This window comes from Neopsephotus bourkii, unplaced genomic scaffold, assembly GCF_033783945.1.
Source record: "Neopsephotus bourkii isolate Nb327-2 ecotype Australia unplaced genomic scaffold, CSIRO-AGI_Nbou_v1 NB_1287, whole genome shotgun sequence".
In the NCBI taxonomy this organism is placed as follows: Eukaryota; Metazoa; Chordata; class Aves; order Psittaciformes; family Psittacidae; genus Neopsephotus; species Neopsephotus bourkii.
Genome location: NW_026901771.1, coordinates 4093664 through 4117284, shown reverse-complemented (window position 1 = coordinate 4117284; position 23621 = coordinate 4093664). Strand labels below are relative to the sequence as shown.

Below are 23621 nucleotides of genomic sequence, written 5' to 3'. Positions count from 1 at the left end.
TGTAGAAAAGGAAACTGTCCCATTTAATGACCCCTTGTCCCTGTAACACAGACACGAGCGCACCGCCAACGGGCGGCAAAGCAAAGTGCACCATGAGCGGGGCTCAGCCCCTGACCTGGAGGAGGCAGCGGGGAATTGGGGTGCTCGGCTTGGCACGGGGACCAGCCAGGCACCCGGCCAGCAGCAAGGACAGAGAGCATCCCAGGCTCGGTCCAGTTGGCACCAGTGTCAGGTCCAGTTTGCAGGAAGATAACGGCTCTTGTTCGGCTCCATGTGGTGCAGGGAGGGCAGGGGCAGGACAATGCGTACCAGGACGGAGGAGGTGGGTCTGGAGGAACCTGGGAACAGGTCCTGGTGAATGCCACCGTGGCAGGTTTGGAGCCTTCCTGCCCAAACCGTGGTTTAACCGAAGCAGGGAAAGGGAATAGAGAAGGGGCTGGAGGCTGAGCAGCCCCAACAAGGGCTCTCAGGTCTATCTAGCTATTCCCATGTGCGAGTATCTGGTGGCAAGGGGGTGCGGGATCTGCCAAGCTCCCCAAAACGGGAGTGAGCCTGGGCGACAGACGTTTACCAGCAGCTCCATGGCCCTGACAGTCTCTCTCAGGCATGGCTCAGGCACCCCTGTACCAGGAAGGGTGTCCAACAGAGCGGGGCCTCCCCTCATTATCTGATGGAAGCGTCACTGGGAGGGTCACGGTCGGACTCCTCACTCTCCTCGTTCGGGGCTGACTCGCTGTTGGAGGCTGGGGTGAAGGCAGGAGACTTTCTGTGAAGAGTAAAGGGCAACAGTCACAGCACTGACCAGAGGGACAGAAAGGACCCAGTTCACTGTGAGCAAAGGGCACCAGAGCAAGGAGGAGAGAAGCTTTATAGTGTCTCTTTCACTCCTGTGGGGCACGTGTGGGTCTGTGGGAATCCTTAGAGGTTGGTGAGGGTGTCCCAGAGGACACCATCAGGGAGGTCCAGAGCATGAAGCAGAGCTGGTGCTGGAGGGGTCTGCCCAGAGGAGGACCCTACCAAGGCATGTGAGAATAGGGGTCAGTGAAAGCCCACCACAGAGGGCTCCTGCCTGGAGCCACCCTGGCTCCACATGCCTGTGGGGACTTCTATGATGTCCCTGCACACCACCTGGGTGCGATAGAGATGAGATGGCTTCACCTATCAAAACTGACTCCTGTGCACAACCCACCTTCTGCAGAGGTGGCACCACGACCTGTGTGGATGCTGGTCACCAGGAACTCAACAGCTCCTGGGAACTGTGCTCTCTCTGTGCCGGGCACAAGTATTACCCCATGGAGCTCCCACTCACCACCACCCTGGCTCCAGTCCTTGCCCAGAGCACGGGTATCCCAACCCTCCCGCTGAAGCTCACCGGTCCCCAGACTGGGTGATGAGCCGCCGGCACGTCTCCATCTGCACGTCCAAGCCTCGCTTCATGCTGCACATCTCCATGTACTCGTGCAGGTGGCGGTTCATGTCGTTCTTGGCTGTGGCCAGCTCCAGCTGCACAAGGGAAATGGTGCAGAGATAAGCCCAAGGCACAGTGCAGGGCAAGGGGCATCGCCAGGCCCAAAGCTGCTGCCCCGTCACCGACCACCAGCTCCAGCATGGTGTCTCCCTCCCTGGACATTCACTCCGCTCCACCCCGTTCTGTGCCATCCCATCCTCACTTCCTCCTCCTACCTCTATTTGGTCAATGGTTTCCTGGTACTCCTTCTCACGGCTCTTGAACAGTGACTCTGTGTCCTTGATCACCTTCTCCAGGCTGTCATCTTGCTGTTGGAGGGAGGAGATGGCATGTTTAGAGGCAGGGAAGCATCCAACATGAGGAACCAAGGCAAGAGAGAGAGATATCAGAGAAAGAACTGGCAGCACTGGGAAAACATAACCAGTGTAGTATAAATGAGGCACAAGCCAGTTCTGCCAACATGGGGTAGGGAGACGCAGGGCAGTGAGCACGTCAGACCAGAACAAGCCCAGCCATTGCCCAGAAGCTTTGGAGAGCACAGACCACCCCCAAGTGCAACACATCCCATAGAGAGTGCTGAGGGCTGAAGATGTGAAATGGTGAGCAATTTGGGCAGACACTGAGGCCTCTGTTTGGGCAGAGTTGATGCACAGTGGGCTGGAGAGCCCACCAGAGAGCAGCCCAGCTAGAGGAGGTTTTCTCTACTGGGAGGGCTGTGGCTGTCCCCATATGTGGGCCATGCCCTCAGCACATCTTTCATGCTACACATCCCCAGTCTGTCTAACAAGGAGACCTTCACACGGACGCAGTAAGGAATTCACGTAGAGAAGATGGGATGTAGAGAGGAAGCATCTGTACAGGCCTGCAAGGGATGGAGGCTCTGAAGTCTGGTCTTTGAGGGAGCATCTTCCCAGGCTCAGGCAGGACCGAGTGTCCCAGCCCAAGGCTGATTCACACTGTGGGGACCTGACACCACTGTTACCTCCCCCTGCACCTCTGCGGCTGCAATGGCATATCCAGAGAAGTCCTCCCAGAGGAGCAGCGTTTCTTCTGTCTCCTCCCACGTGAGGCTGTCACAGTCATCCTCAAAGTCATATTCCCTCCTGGGGGCAAGGGAACAGCGTATCAGCACGCAGCAGGAAAACCCCAGCAGGCAGAAGGCTGCACCAGTGCTGAAAGCCTCGTCCCCACTAACAGGCAGGGCTGCAGCCCTTGGAGGTCTGGTCAGGGTGAGCTCGAGCGTGCCCAAACCCAACAGTGGAATGGGAAAGCGCTATTCAGGAGCCCTGGAGAATTCAGGCAGGGACTCATAAAAGGTGGGAAGGGGGCAAGAGGATGGGAGCTGGACCAGCTTCCACCCGCATCACGGGTGGACTCAGGTCTCCCAGGTGGCTAGTCCCACTGTGCTGCAGAGCATAGGGTATATGCACCCTGCAGCAGCATTTCCCATCTCACCCTCCCCTGCGAGGGGAGCCGCAGCCCTCCCTGCACCCCCCATTCCAAGCAGCAGCGGGGACCCTGGTGCTGGAGCCTGGCTCTGCACCGGTGGCAGAGGTGCGGAAGAGCTGCACTCACAGCTGGTTCAGCATCCTCTGCATTTCCTCATTGATACTCATGGCCGTGGTCTCGTCCTCCTCTTCCTCTTCAGGTTTCCTGGAGGCATCGCTCTCTGACAGCGAGGTGTCTTCGTCGCTGACCTGCTTGCGCTCCCGCTTCCGCCCCACCGAGGCTGGGACCTTAACGGGAGACAAGTGCAGAGACTACAGAAACGAGGCCGGGTCCGAGGTCGGGAGCAGGCAGTCAGGAGGAGATGGAGGGGAAAGGAATGGCAGAGGGACAGAAAGGCAGGGAAAGAGAGAAAGAAAGAGAAAAAGGAAGAAAGGAAGGAAGAAAAGCGAGAGAGAAAGAAGAGAGAGATGGGCTCATTATGATCAGGTTAAAGATGGTGCAATGGATAAAACATGGTTTTAGCATTTCCTAAAATTAAAACTAAGCAACTAAAGATGGGATCTGTGAATCTGATGAGAAAATAACAACGTGGCTTTACTGCAGAAAAACTCAAATCACCCACCAGCCCCGTACAGAAACAGGGAAACACAGTGACAGAAACAGGAAAAAAGACAAGAGTCTGAAGGAGGTGACATACGTCAGTATTTACAGTCCGACCTTATTTACACAAAGTTTAGAATTTGTACACTTTCCCAACTGAATGGAACTAACCAATTGCTTCTGTAAGGACAAAAAGAGCGAGACAGAAAGGCAGCGACATCCAGAAAGAGAAAAGAGACAGGGAAAGAGAAGAGAGACAGAGAGAAGATGACGGAGAGGGGAAGGGGAAGGAGAGAGATGGAGTTAGAGACAGACACTCAAGCAACCCATCTCCCTCCTGCAGCTGCTCCCCTACCACTGCGGGATCCCCGGGCCCAGAGCAACAGGTCAGCAAGAGGTTGAGGGGACTCTCGGGGCCCAAAGCAACATCTGGAGCTTGCCACCTCCTCTCTGTGCCCTTTCACCTGGTCCTCCCAAGAGAGACAGAGAGCAAGGGACGGCAAGGAGCAAGGGTGACCAAGTGTCTCCCCTAGCAGGGGGCTGGTGTTGTCTCTTCTACCTCCTTCAGGAACTCTCCTCCCCAGAGCCGGTGGCTGAGCCTGGGGCAGCAGCAGACGCTCCTCACCTGAAACATCTTGATCATGTCCTCACAGTTTCGCTGCTGTGCCACGTCGCACAGCTTGGCAGTGATGTCAATGCGCCGGCAGATGTCCATGTCCACCTTCATGGCCTTCTCCTGGATCTTGGTGTCCAGCTCCGTGATGTTCTGAACCCACAGCACCCCAGGAGGGAGGCAAAGGAGGAGCATTAGGCAAGGCAAACAGCAATCTCCACATTATCCCCTGTGTTGCAGCACTCCATCTGCATCCCCACTTTGCTCGCTGCACCCTGGACCAACCCTGCCAGTATACCACTGTGCTGGACATGCCCCACCAAGGAACTGCTTTTCTCTGCAGCCCCACTACGTGGGTAGGACACTGCTGCTAGGTCGGAGAGGGGTTAGGGACTCACATTGCTCATCAGTCCCTTGAAGACAACAAGCTCTGCCTTGAGCTGCTCCACCTTCATGGCCAGCTCCTCCTGGCAGGCTTCAGCTTCCTGGGCTTCCTGCATCGGGCAAAGGGAGATGTGCAAGTCAGTGTCAGCACAGGGCAGCTGGGGCGCAGGGGAAGGAGGGGGACAGCGATACTCACCTCCTGCAGCTCGGTCACCCGGTCCTGAAGCTGCACACGCACCGTGTACTCCTCTTCCCATCTAGGGAGACAAACACACCGGTCAGATCCCACCAGCCTTGCCAAAGAGAGAGGAGGGAGCGGCAGCTGCTCACCCCAAAGCTATCCAAGAGGGGGTGATGACGGGAAGGAGAACGTGCCCAGGAATGCATCACTGCCTGTTTGCAGAAGACGGCAGCTGCCAAGCCCATCAGCCCCCCTCCCGGCCATAAACCCTGCCCCACCAGCTCTCCACTGTCCCTGCTGGGGGCTGGCCAACGGCTCCCCAATGGGGGGAGCTGGGGACACCAACCACAGGCTGCATGCAGCAGCTGCTCTGCAGGCCCTGCCACCCTGGGGCTGGCCCATGGCCCAACATATCCCTACCAGACTCTCTACCTCTGCCCTAAGCCCCTCAAGCTTTGGGTCATATTAGGTTCAGGACTGACACTCAATAACAGGATTGCAGATATAACAGAGTTGCCCCCATCTCCATCATATCTGGGACCACATTTGCATGGCTGCAGTGCTGCAGTTCGGGCTGTTCAGAAGTACAAACCCCAACCTAAAGCCAAGCCATGCTGCAGCATGATGTGCACCAAAATGAAGGGCTGCTCTTGTGTCTGTACCAACGCAGAGGGCTGCCCTGCACCAGGCCACAGTACCCAGAACAGGGCACAAGTCCCCTTGGCTGTACTGCCACATAACAGGTTAGATTAAAGAACACTGTTCCATCCTACACGGGAGCAGGATGGAGTGTCCCAGTTTGTGCCAGGTTGGCTGGTGGGCACTGTATTAGGCTCTGCAAAAAGACTGGGCTTCAAGGTGCCCAGCCTTGCCATATACATCACCTAGCAATTATTGTATTTCAGCTGTGTGAGATCATCATTTTGGCCTATGCTGCAGTGTTGGCCCAGTCCATCATCTGCTGGGAGGCCACCAGGCTGTACTGCTCTTTGCTAAATGACTATCTCATAGAGCACACAGTTTGGTGTGTGCACTGCGATGTGGCACAGGGCAAGGCTGCTGCATCCTCACCCGGCTCCTGGCTCTTCTGGGCGAGCTGGGTTCTCCAATAAAGTGGGATTTCTCTGGGAAAGCAACCAGAGCTGGGCCCTGCCTTGTGCTGTGATCTCTGGGTTCTATTTCATGCTTGCAAGCACCAACACCGGCACCGTGACCCTCCAAAAGGATGTGAAAAGTCTCTCGTCTAGCTTACTCACACCAAGTCCAAAAAATAAACCCTTAGGTCTAGGAGACCAGACAGTGCATGAAAAGCCTTCCCATTTGTTATGTCTCGGGGTATCCCACAGCAGATGATGTGGGAGAGCCCCAGCTTCTGAATCTCTAAGCTGTTAAGGCTGGCAACTCTGCTCCTAACTCAACGACAAAGCAAGCATGGTGGTGTTGGCTCCACACCGCAGCTACAGAAGGGGAGTCAAAGGGGGCTCCATCCCTCTGGGGGAAAAGGAGATGAAGAGAGGGAAGGAGAAAGATAAAACCTAGAACTGCCCTTATATGGGAACTGCTCAAACAAGGCCTCGCTCCCCAGGGAGAAAAACGTCTTCCATCATAAGAAATAGTTTTTACCATCTTTCCCAGCGTGGCACTTCCTCCCTTTTCTGGTCCCCGCCTCCCTCCGGCTCTCCGTATAGCCCGCACTGACTGGGGAAGTAAAGCACAGCTCCTAACCCTTGGAAGAACTCATTTCACACAAGCACAGATCAGATAAACACCGGTTTAAAGGCAGGAAGCAGCAGCGATTCACCCCATCAGTGCTGAATCTGCACGTCCACCCGTTCCAAACCTCTCTCCTGCAATGCACCACTCCTAATAATAACTTGCCTGCAGCACTGCACCCACTGTGCTGCCCAGTGCTGCCCGGTTGCTGCCGGCTGGAAGCAAGGAGCGACCCACACAACCCCACGCCAAGGGGAGACACGCATCCTTCCTGCACTGCTGCCAGACAGCAACAACCTGCCTGAAGGCTGAAACACTGGGAGAAGGCAGAGAGTGAGAGCAGGAGGGTCCCAGCAGCAGATATACCTGGCCATCTTCTTGCCAGCTATAGGGCAGGCCTCCCAGAGCAGGGGATGTGACAAGATGCAGTGCTGTCCATACACCCGCTACCCATTCCCCCATGTGTGCCCTCTCAAGAAGCTCACTTAGTAAAAAAGACACCCCCCCATCTGTAACCACCCCCCCTTTGCTGCAAAAGGCACTGGGGTGCCTCACTCCTGGTGCCACAGGGCATGCTTGAAGCCTGAATTTGGGGCTCGAAGATGAATTTGAACTCGAAGCTTGAAGTTTCCCCCTCTGGCCATGTTTGGACTATGTTTGAGCTTCATCTTGATGGCGAATGCCCTGCAGCTTGGTGCACCTCCTTGGAGGATAAATACATCAATGGGACCTTCTTGCAGCCTCTCAATATATAAAGAAGGCTTATGAGAAAGATGGAGAGGGACTTTTTACCAGTGACAGGAGAAGGGGCAATGGTTTTAAACTGAAATGGTAGATTTAGATGCGACATAAATAAGGACTTTTTTATGATGAGGGTGGTGAGACACTGGAGCAGGTTGCCCAGAGAAGCTGTGAATGCCCCATCATAGGAAGTGTTCAAGGTCAGGGCTTTGAGCAACCTGATCTAGTGAAACCCCATGGCAGGGGGCTGGATTAGATGATCTTCAAAGGTCCCTTCCAACTCAAAGCATCCTGTGACTTACACACTGTGCCGTAACACTACTCACCTCCAGCCTCTCCTTGTAGTATCCGAGGTATAAACTACTTGAGAATACAGGTGTAGCAGACAGCACAAACCTGATGAGACTTTCAGGTCCCCAGCGCTTGGCAGGTCTATACGACACTCACAGGCACCATTTGCCCCTCTGCAAGCCATCCAGCCTCAGTCCACTCCACTCCTCCCAAGTATGGCTTCTGCGAGCCTCTCTCCTGCTGCTGCATCTCTCCTTGTCCCACCCTGTTGCCCCTGCACCTCTCCTAGATCCCAGACTCAAATCCCAGGCCCTGCATATGCAATGAGAAGCTCCTCTGTGGCACTGAGTGCTGTGGGGTGCATGGTGGCAACACTGCCCTGAAGCGCAAGCTCAAGCACCCAAGCTGTAAGTCAGCAAAACGGGAAGCCTTGTGTTAACACGGCCTCTTCCCTCTGCTCCCAGGCAGGTGGAAAAGGGATAACACCAGCCACTCCGTCCCAGGTCAGAGCCAGTCATGGCAGGGAAGTCTCTGCTCCATGGTGTCAGCCCTCAGCACGGGGAAGCGTGTGGAAATGGGATCCTCCTGTTCCATTCCCCTGTTTGGGACCTGGCTGCACCCATCAGAAAGCTCCCGGTGCTGGAAAGGGTCTGGGGGTGGGGTCTGCTTTCCCCCAGCTCCTGGTAACACGGTCCAAAAATAGATCCTACCAACAACATTGGCCCGTAGCAGCTTGTGGTGCACCACTGCCTGCCCCAGCATCCCTGCTCCCTCCATCACCCCCCTGCAGCCTTCCCAAAGCCCACTTGACAGAGCAGGACAGCTCCAAAAAGCTCCCCTCTCTCTCAGAGCAGCACCAACAAACACAACTCGGTCTCCTCCAGCTGCCCAGCTTTAAGCCTTGAGCCCTCCTAGCCAAAAAGCTGGCTCAAGTTCTCTGCTATTCAGTCTGAAAACACAAGGCAAGAAGAGCTGCCTGCCCCTGGAGAGGGGGCCTGACCCCTGGCTTAACAGTAAAAGGCCTTAGGTACACGCAGCAATCGGTAGGGGAGAACAGATGCCAACTCTTCCTTTCCATGTGCCTTGCTCAGTGCCTTTGGAGAGTCTGCAGTCAAGCCTGCTCAGCCAAAGCCTTATAAAGCCACAGGCATAAGATGTCATCGTGGATCCCTGGGCTTGATCTCATCCTACATGTGGATCTGGAAGCAGCTTCGGAAACTGGGGTGAAACAGAAGTGATGCGAGAGCGGTGGCTGCCCGGCACGGGAAAGAAGAACCGGCCAAGAGATTAGCTTTGCATTCTGCTTCTCCAAGGCACATGCCAAGCCACAGCTATTTTGGGTCAGGAGGAAAGCCCCTGAGGAGTGGGGTGCTCCCACATTGCTCATTGCTGCTGAAGCACTGCCCCAGAGAGTACTGGAGGTAGGGAGGGCCTGGGGGAGCCACCCTGCTGAGCCCCTTCCTATGTATCCCAAGGCTTCTCCCAGCAGCCTTTTCCAACCCAAACCCGCTCACTGCTGCACATTCACCTTTCTCACCTACTTTCCAGCTGCTCCTCCTTCACTAGCATTTCCAGACCCCCTTCCCTTTAAAACGACAGCTCCTGGAGTCATGGTATTTCTTCCCTGCTTGGAAAGGCATTTCTAGTCCCTCCTGACGGGTTGGTAAGGTGACCATCCCGATAGGGTTCAAACACCAGGAGGAAAGCGAGGAGACCCGGGCACAGATGCGTGTTGTCAGGGCTGTGTGGTTTTGCTATAGGACCCTACCTCTCGCTGCATGGAGCCTGCACTCTCGGGAAGCCAGGCCAAGGGCTGACTCTCCCCCTGCTCTGCTTCTCCCACACCGGCACCCACCGGGTAGAGCCCCGCAGCCTCCCCGGCGATGGTTTCGGCCCCTCGCTCCCGCTGCCCCCTCTCACCTGCGCTTGTACTCGTCGCGCTCCCTCTTCACCTTGGCCAGCACGTTGTAGAGCGCCCGGATCTCGGGGGTGATGGTGTCGATCTGCACGCCCACCCCGTCCGGGTGGACCCAGGAGACCCCCGGCCCTTGCACCAGGGTGGTCTCCGGCCCCGGGCCCAGCCGCCGGGCTTGCGAGAAGGACCAGATGGTGCCGGGCATGAAGCGGGAGGCGGTCGGGAAGGGGGATGGCTGAGCGGGCGAGCCGGGGCGGCAGCCGGGGGAACCCAGCGCCCGGGCCGGCCCCAGCCCCAGCCCGAGCCCCAGCCCCAGCCCCAAGGAGCGGATGGGGCCGATAAAGCCGGTCTGCACCGCCTGGTCGCGGCGCGGGGGTCCGCGGCCCCGGTTCCCACCGCCCTCCTCCAGCGCCTGCTGCAGCTGCTTCTCCAGCTGCCGGTTGCGCCGCTCCAGCTCATGGACCTTGGCCAGGAAGCATCGGAACCGCAGGTTCAGCGTCTTGAGGACGCTGATGTTGGAGCCCAAGTCGTTGCGGAGGGCCATGGCGGCGGGCGGCGCGGCAAAGGGAGCGGCGGGTGGCGGGGCTGCCAGCTCCCCCCCGAGGGGCTCGGCGGGGCGGCCGGCGGGCGACGGCGGCAGCTCGGGGCCCTGCAGCCCCTGCTGCTCCTGCGGCAGAAGGAAGAGGTTGGGGCCCAACAGCGGGTTCATGGCGGCGGCGGGACGGGGAGCGGGTCGGGGGGGGGGAGCCGAAGCCGCCGGCGCCAATCAGGGCCCCGCCGGGGGGGAGGGATGCGCCGGGGGCTGCGCCCGGGCGGCCCGGGCGGCGGGGGCGCGGCTTCCGCTGCGGCGGGGATGCGGCGGGGCCGGAGACGCTACCCCCGCCCGGCCCCGAGTCCCGGCCCCGAGCCCCGGGCGGAGCGAGCAGAGGAGGGGACAAGGCGAAAACCTCCCTCTCCTCGCCCCTCCTCACCCGGGGATGATGGGGGGGGAAGCAGCGTCCGCTCCGGCGGGTTTCGGGGCTGCCCAGGCAAAGGGATGGGGCACGGGAGAACAGACTGCGGCGTGCGCGGCCAGCGAGCAGCGAGACTCGGGGGGGTCCTTCTCCATCACCGCAAGCTGAAGTCCCGCTGGGCACCGTTTCCCATCCTCAACCAACCCAGCACCAACCCAGTGTGCCTGTGCTGCTGCTGTTTTGTTTAAGTTATTAACTATTTGCATAGCTTTCGTGCTTTCCTCGGTGCTGCCCCCCTTGAAAAGGACATTACTGTCATCAACCCCCCCTCGCTGTCCTCACTCGAGCCTCCCTCCAAAGGCAGCCGTGCCCCTGCTCCATCAGCAGTCGCCTCCGGAGAGCTGACACCGGACAATGGCGAGCCAGAGGGCAGAGGAGGATGTGTGGAGGCAGCCAGGCTCTCAAATATCATGCTTGACTTGCGGCTGCCTTTCTCCTTTGTTGCTCACAAAGCAGCCTCGGGTCTTGTTTCCTGCCCCATGTTTTAGGTCTTTTCCTACAGCCTTTCCCCCCTGGCTCTGATCTCAACCGGAGGTCAGTGGTGCAAGGAGCACCGGCATGGTCCCTCACCTCGGTGGGATGAGAGTGCACACATCGGATGTGGACACCTGTGTTACCTTGCTGCCTGCGTGCTCATGACCCATTATTCCCCCAGGACTTCCCCTACGCAGCTGAGCACGGCATTTGCACAAAGCAGCCTCTAAGATCCCAGCTGAGCCGCCAGCAAAGGATAAGCAAGCAGTGGGTTTGAATTAAAGGAGATGCCCAGCACTGCCCTACATCGAATTATGTGGCAGGATGCGGGCAGGCTCCAGTGGGCTGCTGCAGCCCTTCCCTTGGATCTGGGATGTGTATGGCTCAGTACACGCATCCTGGACTCACTGACGGTAACCAGCTTTGCTGGTCTTGACTGGGAGTCTGCCTATTGTGTTTTCTCTGCTGCCTCTCCTCCAGGCCTCCATTACTTACTTGCCTTTCTTGCCTGCGAGCAGACCAAATTAAACTCATTCCCCTCTCCTGCCTTGCTGTGTCCAGCATCAGTTCTGTCCTATGACCTCCTTGTCTCCCTTGTCCTGCCTGCAACTCTGGGCTCTCCATTTGCATTTTTAACATCTCCTCTCCCACCAGTAATGTGGCTGCATCCTCCCTGGCACACCCATGACTCCATGGGTGTCATCCTCCCATCACACCCATGGGGTTTTAGTCCCACCCATATGGACTTAGGGTGGGAAATGAAGTGAGCTTTCCTTCTCCTTCTGTCACCTCCTTTTTAACGCTTTTCCTCTTCTAGAGCAAGTGGCCAGAGAGGCTGAGCTACTGCGAGCAATGCTTTTGTCAAGGGAGAGGAGCACAGGAAGGCTTTCCTAATGGACAGGAGCACATCTCTGTCTCCCAAAACCCCTCACTGCAACAGCAGCTGGAGCCATGCGCCCAGCAGCAGTAGTGCCAAATAAATAGCCAGCGCAAAGGGAAGGACAGAAGGACAAAAGGGATCCTGCTCAAGGGGCTTGTTTTGAAGCACCAACTCCAAGACCTCCCAGTGTGTGCCCTGGAAACCATCACTGACTCCCTCTGTCACACGTCACTTTGCTCTCCCCATATGCACCGCAGCCCCCGTGCCTATGCAGCAACCTGTGCTCTCTGCCAGCATCCTCCCTCACCTACCCCTGGTTTTACCCCCTTACCTGCCAAGAGCAATGCCACAAAACGTGGAGCAAGCGCTTTCCTCAGCCCCGCTTGTCCTGCTTCTATCCTGCTGGGGAAACCTGGCAAACGGAGCTGATTAATGAAGTGCCAGTGGAGGAGGACATCACCATCCATCAGGAAGAGCTTTTACACTAGGAGGCCAGCGCAGTGCTGGAGCAGGTGGTGGGATCTCCATCCTTGATGGTACTCAGGGCTCAGCTGTGCACAGCCCCAGTGATGTGACTTAGTGCCCAGACAGTCCTATTTACCAAAGGGGGCTGGGCAACAGAGCTCCAGTGCCTCTTCTTCCCAACGCTCCTCCTGTCTCCTGGAGAGGCCAGGGCACTGTGAAGCCTAGTTTTTCTTACTAACTTCCCTTGCTCAGGATACTTACAGAATCATGGAAGGGTTTGGGTTGGAAGGGACCTTAAAGCTCATCCAGTTCCAGCCCCCTCCCATGGGCAGGGACACCTTCCACTAGAGCAGGTCCTAACTGACCTTACTATTCTGAGCAACTCCCCTTTGACTGTATCAGGCAGGTGGGACTTGCAGACATCCTTCTGGGGGCTCTCCACATCCTCCCTAGCAGGATGGACAGCTTGGGGGAGCAAAACCTACCGATCCAAGCTTGGTCATTTGTGGATTCAGCCTCTACAGAAGTGTGTACATCTAGGGGGGTTATGTGCAACAGATGATCTACATTTTATACCCAGGTCCCTGAAGTGCAGGATTTCAGTCCCTTCCTCTGGATACAGCCCAACACCACTGCAGGCTGCCTACCCGGCGCGGAGCAGGCATTACAGCACATGACATCACTGGAATTAGTGACCAAGCCGCACTGCTACTGCAGTCTCTTCTCTTTCCATTACACATTACTGTCATAGAAGTGTTCCTTTTCCATATTCCACCAGTCCAAGGGTGCAGCAGTGCCGTGCCTCTCCCTCCCTCCTGGTTTGCAGACTCTGGAGCCGGGCAGGCAGGAGCTGGCTGTCTCACTGTACCCTGAGCAGGCTTCTCTGATAGACCCATCCCCTTCCACATGGGGAGAAGGATGCGAAGGATCCCCACCGCATCCATGATCTTACACGTGTGATGCTTCTCCCCCTGCGCTGGCAGTCCTGGACACAGAACCTCACCTCTCCCAGGCGCCAGGTTTGCTTTGAACACTTCTGGCCTTGTTTAGCCTAAATACAGCGTGTGGCAACTCCATTCTAGAACTGCCTACATACCCTTTTTGGTTTTCCCTCCAAGTCATTAAATGCCACCCCTATGAGATCTGTGCACAGCACAGAGGAACAGATACCACGCATTGCACTGACTTCTCTCAATCAGCTTCTGATTTATAACACATAGCAATTTTCCTCCTCAGCTCTGCTTTCAACCCTTGCTTTGCCTCAGCTCTTGCAAGCCACGTTGCCAGATATTCAAATACATTGAAGGAAAGTACTCAAAGATTACCCACTAGTCACGTTTTCCAAGGATCACATCTTTCAGGCAACAAAAGATCCCAAAGAAGGCAGCTGCAAACACAAGTCTGGTGTGAGCATCAGCCACATACCAGAACACAGAGGGAAGCCTGGTTAAAAGCAGGATCTATTCACACCTTTCCGAGGGGCCTGCATAGTTTGGGGATCCACTAGAAACCCAACGGTTACATTGGAATCCCAACCAAGAACCTTCTGTTGCTGCCACAGAGGTTACCAAGGTAAACTGGTTATCAAGCCAAGACTACACAGGAATCTCAATGGGCGGCAGCAGCAAAGCGTTAGCACTGCTCTGAAAGGACTGGCTTATAGTTTGCCAGAGGTAAAAGTCCTTCTAGGTGCAAGTCACCTACAGCTGGAAGATTGCCCTATGGCTCCAGTTCTGAGCTGTATGCTAACATCCTCTATTTCACTCCGGGGGAATTCTGCTCCAACTGGAAAACACATCAGGCTGGAGGAGCAGAGGCAGGGCTCAGCCTATCCTGAGGCTGCTGTTGCCACAGGCAACACAAGCTTCATGCAGCCAGGGCCCAGCTGAAGGCAGCAAGGTGCTAGGCAGAGCTCAGGACTTGCCTTGGGAGCACTAAGGGGCAGGTGGAGCAGTGGGACCACCTCCTCCGGGCACAAGAGCTGCTAAGCTGGGTCAGAACCGTGGTGCATCTGAGCCCAGGAATCAGTGTCCAGCACAGGATGAGGATGGAGGGGATTGCAGCCAAGGCAAGTAAGCAGCAATCCCTCCCAGCCTCTAGAAGTTCATGGCTCGAGGATCTTCTGAGGCAGTTGTTGACCAGCCTTTGGTGCATACAGCTGGGTTTTCAACCTGTGTAAGCTTCTAGCACCCACCATACCCTGCAGAAGGGAGTTTCGTGGCTACCTGCACCATTGATGCATTTGATGGGTCCTGGCTTTTTGTGTTATTGGAAAAGAGCAAAGAGTTGTTCCCTGTTCCTCTTCTCCACAAGCCATGCCACAAAGCGACGTTACACACTGTTATATCCCTTATTTCCGCATGGCCTCTTTTCCAAGCTTAGAGGCCTACATTCTGGCTGTTTCCCTTACAAATCATTCCATAACTTGTGATGTATTTGTCCTCCCTAAAGTCCTTATTCAAGATGGGGGCACCAGAAACGCAGTATTGAAGTACAGGTACAGGGGGTTGTAATAATTGTCTGTTTTGCTATCGAGTAGTTCATTTCCTAATAGCACCTTGCTTTTAGTTAGCTTTCCTGAAAGACCCCAGAAAACTTCCCTTGGGTTCTGTGCATCACCACACAACCCTGGAGTGAGGCAGTTGCGTTCAGAGGCTCCTCCCTGCCCTAATTCACTGGGAAGCATGGGGAAAAAGTTCTTTTCCATTATAAGGATATTTAATTAATGGCTATTCAACACAAAAAGACAAAACAGACTTATAATAACCACAGAGATACCAAAGCCCTAGAAAGTAGAAGATAACATGGTCTGTATGTAACAGGGACCAGGACTCCTGAGACACTGACAGATTGAACCATTACAGGAAGCACTTGAGCATAGCCTGGAATTGCTTCAGCCAGGAACTTCACAACTGGAAAAAACAGAAAGCAAAATTACTGTGGGCTTCATGGGAAAGCGCAGCTTTATTATGGGATGCTTGAGGGGAACTTTGGGATTGTGTAAGGATTATCATGCAGTGTTTTAAGGGAGATTATGGGAGCAAAACTTACTCTGGGATGTTTAGGGGAAGGATCAAAGGAGGGGAAAGGGAAGCATCAAGCTAGATCAGGAGAAGTGAGCATGGGAAAACGGAGAGGAGGAATAGAAGGGGGGCAGTCACACAGGACTGGCTGCTGGTCAGCACCCGATTACCACCATCCAACCCAGCCTTATATTGAAGTAATCCTGGCTTTTTCCTCTGCATACATGTGCATTTGTGATCTGCCAGCAAACTGCCAGCTGGACAAGCCCCTGCAGAAGAGGTCTGAGAGCCAGTACTGGTCAGACTGCAGCCTGAGGATCTATGTGATCTATGAACATGTATGCCCACGATGCACTAACATGCTCTAGCTTTGATGGGCTTGTGACCACGAACGGGATTAGGCCTTTTTTGGCCATTGATGGTTTGGGGGTGCTGTTTGTGTTTTCCTGGGCACCTGCTACAGCACTATTACTCCGTTTCTGTTAATCAGTCTCCATCTGGTGCATTGAGAGCATGTGTGTGAGGGAGGTTTGTGGGGTTCATGCTCAGCCTCAATGCTTGCTGAACCTGCCAACATGGGAAAGCAGCAGCCTCACATGTAGCAGACCAGGGCAAAGGATTCATCAGATCCTACAGTCCACTGCATTCAGCTGTCCTCAACATCAAACACTGGGATAGCACATCCAAATTCTCCCATGAACCTAAAGCTTGGCAAAGAAAACAAATCAATGAGCTGAGCAAGGCAAGCGCAGAAATTATGCTTCAAGGTCTCCATACATAATGATGGAGAAACACAGTTGGTGGATGAATTGGCTCTAGAAAGAGATTTACTGATTACAGAGCAGAATCAGAACAGAGAGTACCAACTCACACTAACAAGAGAAAGGGACCTGGGCTGACATTTGAATAGAAACACCCCAGACCCCTGCTTGTTATGTCTGAATCAACCACATCTGAGACTGCTGGGGACCAGCACAACGGTCACAGCAGTGAAGTGGGTTAGCACACAGCGACAACAGGGAACTGGGGACCAGCACAGGGCCACCGGCCCAGGAGCTCCAGCCCTACCCTATGCCCATCTGATGAAGCACCCTGCTCACAGGCATCACACAATACAAACTTCAACCAGGCAGCTGGGGTTTGAACTCCCACTGCTTCTTCACAAACAGAGCTTAAGAGCTAACACCAGAAATGCAAGGGCATCAGATGGGAGCAAAGGGGTTTCTGTTGCAGTGGAGTAAGGGGACAGAGCAGAATTCTGTGTTCAAGGGGAAAAGGACAATACTTGAGCCAGAGTATAAAACTTTTAATGGGTCAGTGCATCAGTTCTTGATGCGAAGGGAAAGGAGCAAACAGTGCTGTAACTGTGCCAGGCTCTCAGCGCTGCAAGGATTATCTACACAGAGTAGCAAAGCCCGGTGCTACATTCATAGCTGAGCAGCCTTTGCTCTCTAAGGAGGGGACCAGCACCTGAAAAAACAGTTCCTCTCACTGTCTTTTTGATTTCATCCTATGCTTCTTCCTGGTAAGGACTTTTGGACGCATCATTTTGGGAGAAGGCCTGCCAGCCTTCAAAGGTTTCCTCTGTGCCTGCAATGAACGTTTCTTCTTCAGAGCTGGCTGTGGCAGCTTCTGCTCTTTGTCAGCTTTTGATCCCTCAAGTTTCTTCTTCTTTGGCTGAGGCTCCATGGCAGTATCAGGGACAGCAGATGGAGCTGCTGCTTCCACAGCAGGTTCTTCACCTGAAATGGAGAGTAACGTGTGTAAGAAGAACCTACATGGCTTCTGCAGAGGAAGCAGCCTGTAAGGGCAGGCTCAGGCAGCTCAGCTGAACTCCATCGCTAGGTTACCTTTTGGTGCCTGGGGGATGGCATTAGAGAATTTCTTGAACTTGGCAATGAAGAACCCGTCCATATTGTGCGTGTGGGGATAGAAACGCCGTGTTGACTTGAGGGAGGGGTGGAAGCGACGGTCCTTGAACCTGGAGAAGTGGGGTGAGAAGCGATAGAACACCTCTGCTCAAACCTGGCCACCGAGGAACAGTCACCTGTGCAGCTTGTGAGGCGGCACGCACCTGGTGAAGCCTTCCTTGCCAAAGTCCAGGCCTGTGGCCACCAAGCGAACGTTGCGTTTCTTCAGGGCATAATCCACAACCCACTCATTCTCTTCCACCTGCCAGAGACTAAGTATTACGACCAAAAGTTCACCAGTCTCCCAAGTAGATGTGCACAACACAGCATGGAAGAGACTTACCATGATGGAGCAAGTGCAGTAGACAATGTAGCCCCCTGTCTCTGAGGCAGCATTGACTGAATCTATAGCACTAAGAATCAGCTCCTTCTGCAGGTGAGCACAGCGCAGAATGTCTTTCTCATCCTGAAAGATAGGTTAGGATGCTAGAGGCAGAAAGAAGCACCCCAGGCCTCTGCTGCTGTGTGACTGGATAGATGGATGGATGGATGGATGAGAGGAGAATAAAGCACATTTGATATAGAAGATTTTTGCAGAACTAACCTCAAAAAACCTAGCTCTGGTACAACACATAGAACAGAATCAGAGAATGGTTTGGGTTGGAAGCCACCTTTAAGATCACCTGCTTACAACCCTCCTCCCATATGCAGGGATACCTTCCACTAGACCAGGTTGCTCAAAACCCTGTCCGACCTGGCCTTCAAAGAGGAAAAGTGGAAAAGAGAAAGGAAGAAGGAAAGAGAAAGCAACAGGAAAAAGAAGGCAAAATCAGCATCCTTACTGCAGGCTTCTCTCAGGAACAAAGCTGCCCCAAAGCCCTTCCTCTCATGACTCTTATACTTGAGTTCCCATCTGGTGTCCCTACTGGTCACTCACTTTGTTGGTTTTGACAGCAGGATCCTTGGAAATGACGCCTGTTCCGCTACAAGGAGCATCAAGCAGGACACGGTCAAACCCTCCAAGCACCTACAGGCAGATGTACATTTGGAATTACGCTCATAGGCAGGGACACAAAATAAGACCAAGACCATAAGACTTGGAAGGAAGGAATGATCCATCACTCCTCCTCATCCACCTTCCTGTCTCCGTATCAAACAACACGTCAAGGCAGGTAAGGACACCCAAAACAGGCAGGAACATACCTTGGGGAACTGGCGTCCATCGCAGTTACTCACGACAGTATTGGTGACTCCCAGCCGATGCAAGTTCCCCACCACGCTCCGTAGCCGCTCGGCATTGCTGTCATTGGCCACGATCGTACCTGTGTTCTTCATAAGCTGAGCTGCCAGAGGGCAAAGCACATCATCAGGGGGCTAAAATCCTCCTGCACTTGTGCCTGCAGTACAGCCACCCCCTCCTTCCCACAAGTTTATTCCCCCTTTCTGTATAGGCCAGTGACTTCAGAGAGCATCCCTCCCAAGGCTCCAGGATGGTACCTATGTAGCTGGTCTTGCCTCCTGGTGCACAGCACATATCCAGGATGCGTTCGTTCTCCTGTGGAGCCAAAGCCATGACAGGGAGGAAACTGGAGGCTCCCTGCAGCATGTAGTGCCCAGCCAGATACTCAGGGGTGGCACCTGGCCAGGGAAAGCAGAACAAAAGAAGATGACGTGAAAGTAAGGGAGCTAAGAGCAGGTCAGCTCAGCCCTACGACAGGAAATGTGATCTCACCAATGGGCACAGAGGAGTCATAAATAACAAGTCCGGTTTTGGACCACTTCCCCAAAGGGTCAAGATTCACACCACGGTTGATTAGAGCCTGCAAAACACGGACACGGGTCTGAGACAGAGACATCCCTCTGTGTGACATGCAGCACAGAGAGTGCCACAGGCTCCTGCTCACCTGCGCCAGGTCCCGTCGCCGTGTCTTGAGCGTATTGGTACGGATGGTCACAGGGCGGGGAACCTCATTGGCTTCCAGGAAGTTTATCAGCTGGATGAAAGAAGGGACAGAGAATAGAGATACAAAGACCCATAGAGGCAGCCAAATCCTCAATGGTAAGCAGGGCAGGATCCTACCTCCGGGAGTGGGAAGATGTCCATGAGCTTTGTGAGCAAGAAGTCACTATAGGAATAGTAGGCAGCCATGTCCTTGCGCAACAAGGCGAGGTACTCCTGTCGTGTGCGCCCTTCCTCCCGCTTCACCACAAAGTCCTGCAGCACATCCATGTTGCCCTTGATGCGCTGGTGAATGGTGTGCAGGTCAAGGGGCTCAGCAGGTAGAAAGACCATTAAGGAATAATAAAACAGCCAAGGAACTCACACACAAGCTCTTTAGAAGTGCACCTGATCATGCAGGACTCCTGCATCACAACAACACCTGCAGCAGAAAGGTCTCATTGGAATATACTTTCATCAGAGCTCAGCAGAGGGGGGATTCATAAGATGGAACTGGACAAAACTACAATGTATTTAAAAGAATTTTGTTAGCTACTTTAAACAAACAGAAAAACAGGGGGCAGGAAATTAAAATCACCAAACCCAAGAGCAAGCACTTTGGATGCTGAAACTGTGCTCACCAGAGGCTCTAGGAATGGGTTACACAAACACCTGCCAGGAAAATCGGGGTAGAGAGGAATGAATTGCATGATAAAATACATACATGCATTTAGAACTAGAAAGGAAACTGGGGCAAGCTCCATACAGGGCATAACAGATCTCCTAACTATACAGTACAAAAGCACAACGTTGCATACTATCTACCAGGACAGCTAATGTTGTGTCCTGCACAAAACACTCCTGCTAAGCAATACTCGTGATAAAGTCCAAATGAAGTTCTTTGGTTGTATCCAGGCTCCGTGCTGATGCATGCATATGGCTTATGGATGTTACAGAAAAAAGGATATCCTCTTTCTCAATCTGTTCACTATCTGGCAATTTAAATTGCTCATCTATATCCACGTTGATCTGCAGATCTGGGCCCTCTTCCTCCTTCTGTCCCATTTTCTGCCTGCTTTCCTCTTCTGCCTCTTCCTCCTCCTCTTCACTGTCATCCTCACTGAGGTCTTCCCTAAGGACAAAGAACAGGAGGAATATTTTATGCAGGAACAGTATCACACAGGCACCTCACAACTACCATTTCTTAGATGGCAGAGAGAGCACAGGAAGGAACACAGGCTCCTCATCTAAACAGGAACTGGCAAAGTTCTCAGATCCTCACCTGTCAGGCTTCTGCTTCAGGGCAGCTTTTTCAATAGGCAGCAACTAAACAGAGACAAAAGATAAATGAAACAATATCCCCAGGTGCCCCCTACTTCCCATGAATTCAACTTGCTCTGCTTAAGAAAGACAACAAACAAAAGCCCTGAATGTTATGCCGGGATCAGTTGCTAAACTTGTAATTGTCCACCCCCCCCTCCATAGTTACTCTTTCCCCACGGGCCTGGTGGCCTCTTAAGCAGCAAAGTCAAGTATTTCTTGTGTAATTAAGAGCAAAAAAGCTCTTACCTCTTCTTCCTCTGATGATGAGGCACCATAATCATCCACCATCTCCTCACTGCTCCCATCCTCCTCCTCCTCCATCTCCCAGCTGCCCTCTTCCACCTCACCATCGCTGGATAACTCCATGCTGTTTCTTTTAGATGCAGTTTTCTTGGCCTTGGCTGGAGCCAGCCATTTGGAATTGCCATCACTGAAGCCAGAGCGGCCACGAGGGGTTTGCCCTGCTGCCTTCACGGTATGTTTCTCCTTCTGCAGGGATAACTGCTCTTCAGCTACAGGCAGAAGAACCATTCAGTTAGATGGCATTCTCAAAACCTACTATCTTAGTTTTCTAGTTGATAGACAAAAAAGGCCTTCCCATTAGACCTGAGCTGCCTGTCCAAGACAGGGGACTCCTTACTCTTCAGATCAGTTTTCTCAATCATAAACAAAGCCATATTCTCATCTCTCCACTGAATTTTAGACCTAAATAGGATTACCAGAGAAAAACACAGCTACAATTGTTTTATGATCACAGAATCATAGAATGGTTTGGGTTGGAAAGGACCTTAAGATCATCCAGTTCTAATCCCCTGCCATGGGCAGGACACCTCACACCAAACCATGCCACCCAAGAGTCTGTCCAACCTGGCCTTGAATTCTGCCAGGGATGGAGCATTCACAACTTCCTTGGGCAACCTGTTCCAGCACCTCACCACCCTCACAGTAAAGAACTTCTTCCTTGTATCAAACCTAAATCTCCCTTGTTAAAGTTTGAACCAGTTACCCCTAGTCCCTAATGCAGAGTCCCCCTCCAGCATCCTTGCAGCACCCTTGAAGGCTGCTATATATAAAGCAATTTTGCACTAAAATAGTACAGTACTTCCTCCCAAATCTTTATCCTTCCTTCCTACTGCAGCACCTTCCTAGGCTACACAGGACAACGCAGCGAGCTTAAAAGCCTTGGCTACCCAACATGCCCCAACAGCCTTGCTGTGAAGGGAGGGTAAGTCAGAAGTGGCTTCCATATGTAGAAGAGCTGGCTTGTTCTTCAGGCAGCATCACTGCCTGGCACTACAGGGACCAGACACGAGGCCAAAATCGTATAAAACAACGATTAACCTCACTTGTCCCGCAACATAAAAAAGAGGGGGGCAGCAGGACAGGCAGATACCAGCCACGCACCCGGCACCCACCTGCCGGCTCCGGCTCTCTTCCTCCTCCTCTTCCTAGAGGCCTCTTCCTCCCCGTGGGGCCGCTGCTCGCTCCCAGTCGCCTCTTCGCAGCCCTGGATCAAGGCGGGAGTGAAGCAACAGTGAGCCCCGGCCAGGTCAGCCCCGCGTCCCCGCCTCGCCAGACCACCCCCCTCACCTCCTCCGGCCGTGACTGGAGAGCTTCTTCCTGCCGGTCTCCGGCTCTGCAGAGAGACACGCGGCGGTCGGTCAGCCAGTCCGCATCAGCGGCACCGGGTGCCGTAAGGCGGCACCGCTCCAGACTTACCCGGCGGCAGGAAGCGGGCCAGCTCCACCTCAGCGCCCCGCTGCTTGCGGGCCTTGCGCCCGGGGCCGCTCTTCGGCCTGGTCGGGTCCAGTTTCCGCCCCATGTTGCGCCACAAGCTCCGGGAGCACCGGGACCCCCGCCACACGTGCAAGCCTCCCACCCGCCCTGCGCATGCGTCCGGCGTCGGCTCCGCCCCCCTCGCCTCCGTCCATTGGCTAGTGCCGCCGCTCCTGCTCGCTGAGTGGCTCAGCCGGCAACGTCATTCACCCGGCCTGCTGTGGGCGGGGCCTCGGCACGGGGAGGTGCTCCCGGGCGGCTGCCGCCGGGTCGCAGTGCTAAGCGGAGGGGTTCCGGGGTACACCCTCCCTTCCAGGCCGACGGGACGCGCTCTCTGAAGGCATGAGCAGGCTGCAGCGGAAGCGGGGAGCTGGGGGAAGGTAATCACTGCCAAAGCAGGCAGGAGATGAAGGGCTTGGTGCCTGTGAGAGGAGGAAGCAGAAATTCATGGAGGTGCAGGATAGAGGGAAACGGGTGCTGGTACTTAAATCTGGCTGCATGGGCGAGCCTGAAGGGTGGTGGTAAATAGTGTCACTGCTAGTTGGCAGCTGGTCTCTAGTGCCACTCAGGGCCATTGTTGTTCAACATCTTCACTGATGATCTGGAAGAGGGGGCCGAGGGCACCCTCAGTAAGTTTGCAGATGACAAGTTGGGTGGGAGTGTGGATCTGCTGAAGGACAGGAAGACTCTGGCAAGGGATCTGGACAGGCTGTAGCAATGGGCTGAGGCTATTGGTATGTGGTTCAATAAGGCAGTTGAGCCACAACAACCCCCTGTAACGCTCCAGGCTTGGGGAAGAGGGGCTAGAAACTGCTCATGGAAAAGGACCTGAAAGTGCCAATTGATTTACCTGAACATGAGCAGCTTGCGCCCAGGCAGCCAAGAACACCAACAGCATCCTGACCGTATCAGTACCAGTGTGGCAGCAGGGCCAAGGCAGTGATTGTTCTTCTGTACTGGGCACTGGTGAGGCCACACCTCAAATCCTGTGTTCAGTTCTAAGCCCCCCACTAAAAAAAGGGACATTAAGGTGCTGGAGCAGGGCCAGAAAAGGGCAATGGAGCTGGTGCCCACGTGTGATGGGGAACAGCTTAGGAACCTGGGGGGTTTAGGCTAGAGAAGGCTCAAGAGGGACCTTACCCCTCTCTGCCATTCCCTGAAAGGAGGTTGTAGCAAGGAGGGGGTTGGTCTCCCAAGTAAGAAATGACAGGACAAGAGGTAACAGCTTCAACTGCACCAGGGGAAGTTTAGCCTGGATATTAGGCATTTCTTCCCAAAAGGATAATCAGGCACTGGAACAGGCTGCCGCGGGCAGTGGTGGAGTCACCATCCCTGGAAGCATTCACCAACCGTGTAGATTATGGGTTAGTGCTGGAGTTGATGATCTTAAAGGTCTCTGCCAACCTGGTTGAGGTTGTAATTCTACAAAAGACAAGAGGAGAGGTAATGGAGCACTCTAACCT

At 54.3% G+C, this 23621-nt stretch overlaps 2 protein-coding genes across 7 annotated transcripts; both read right to left on the bottom strand.

The window, feature by feature from the left end:
* IFFO1 (intermediate filament family orphan 1) lies at positions 1-10196 on the bottom strand. 6 transcript variants are annotated; one of them, XM_061365554.1, is made up of 10 exons: positions 9361-10193; positions 4711-4771; positions 4529-4624; positions 4143-4283; positions 3635-3697; positions 3044-3228; positions 2451-2571; positions 1684-1776; positions 1373-1503; positions 1-766 (listed from the first exon to the last, which is right to left on the bottom strand). In XM_061365554.1, the coding sequence occupies exons 1-10, from the start codon at positions 10062-10064 to the stop codon at positions 664-666; spliced, it is 1698 nt and encodes a 565-aa protein (XP_061221538.1). In that variant the 5' UTR covers positions 10065-10193; the 3' UTR covers positions 1-663. The 6 variants fall into 6 exon arrangements, with proteins under 6 accessions (XP_061221538.1, XP_061221534.1, XP_061221532.1 ...); XM_061365550.1 differs by lacking the exon at positions 3635-3697 and having other exon boundaries at positions 2463-2571; positions 4134-4283; positions 9361-10196; XM_061365548.1 differs by lacking the exon at positions 3635-3697 and having other exon boundaries at positions 4134-4283; positions 9361-10192.
* A 6305-nt stretch (positions 10197-16501) lies between these two features.
* Positions 16502-22259, bottom strand: NOP2 (NOP2 nucleolar protein). Its single transcript, XM_061365623.1, has 16 exons — positions 22102-22259; positions 21973-22018; positions 21798-21889; positions 20629-20894; positions 20342-20385; positions 20028-20191; positions 19201-19400; positions 19025-19114; positions 18853-18940; positions 18618-18758; positions 18324-18463; positions 18058-18147; positions 17464-17586; positions 17285-17382; positions 17061-17191; positions 16502-16952 (listed from the first exon to the last, which is right to left on the bottom strand). The coding sequence occupies exons 1-16, from the start codon at positions 22202-22204 to the stop codon at positions 16699-16701; spliced, it is 2070 nt and encodes a 689-aa protein (XP_061221607.1). The 5' UTR covers positions 22205-22259; the 3' UTR covers positions 16502-16698.
* Between the last annotated feature and the right edge of the window lie 1362 nt (positions 22260-23621).

Bases quoted from the DNA above. Each gene is read 5' to 3' on its own strand.
- IFFO1 (XM_061365554.1), bottom strand. From the start codon at position 10,064: ATGAACCCGCTGTTGGGCCCCAACCTCTTCCTTCTGCCGCAGGAGCAG. The intron at 4,772-9,360 runs GTGAGAGGGGGC...TTGTCTCCCTAG, and splicing joins CGCGACGAGTACAAGCGCAG to ATGGGAAGAGGAGTACACGG. The intron at 3,229-3,634 runs GTCGGACTGTAA...TCGTTTCTGTAG, and splicing joins CTAAACTTTGTGTAAATAAG to TCTCTGCACTTGTCTCCCGT.
- NOP2 (XM_061365623.1), bottom strand. From the start codon at position 22,204: ATGGGGCGGAAACTGGACCCGACCAGGCCGAAGAGCGGCCCCGGGCGC. The intron at 19,115-19,200 runs GTAGGATCCTGC...TCTTTCATCCAG, and splicing joins ACATCTTCCCACTCCCGGAG to CTGATAAACTTCCTGGAAGC. The intron at 17,383-17,463 runs GTAAGTCTCTTC...AGTCTCTGGCAG, and splicing joins ACTGCACTTGCTCCATCATG to GTGGAAGAGAATGAGTGGGT.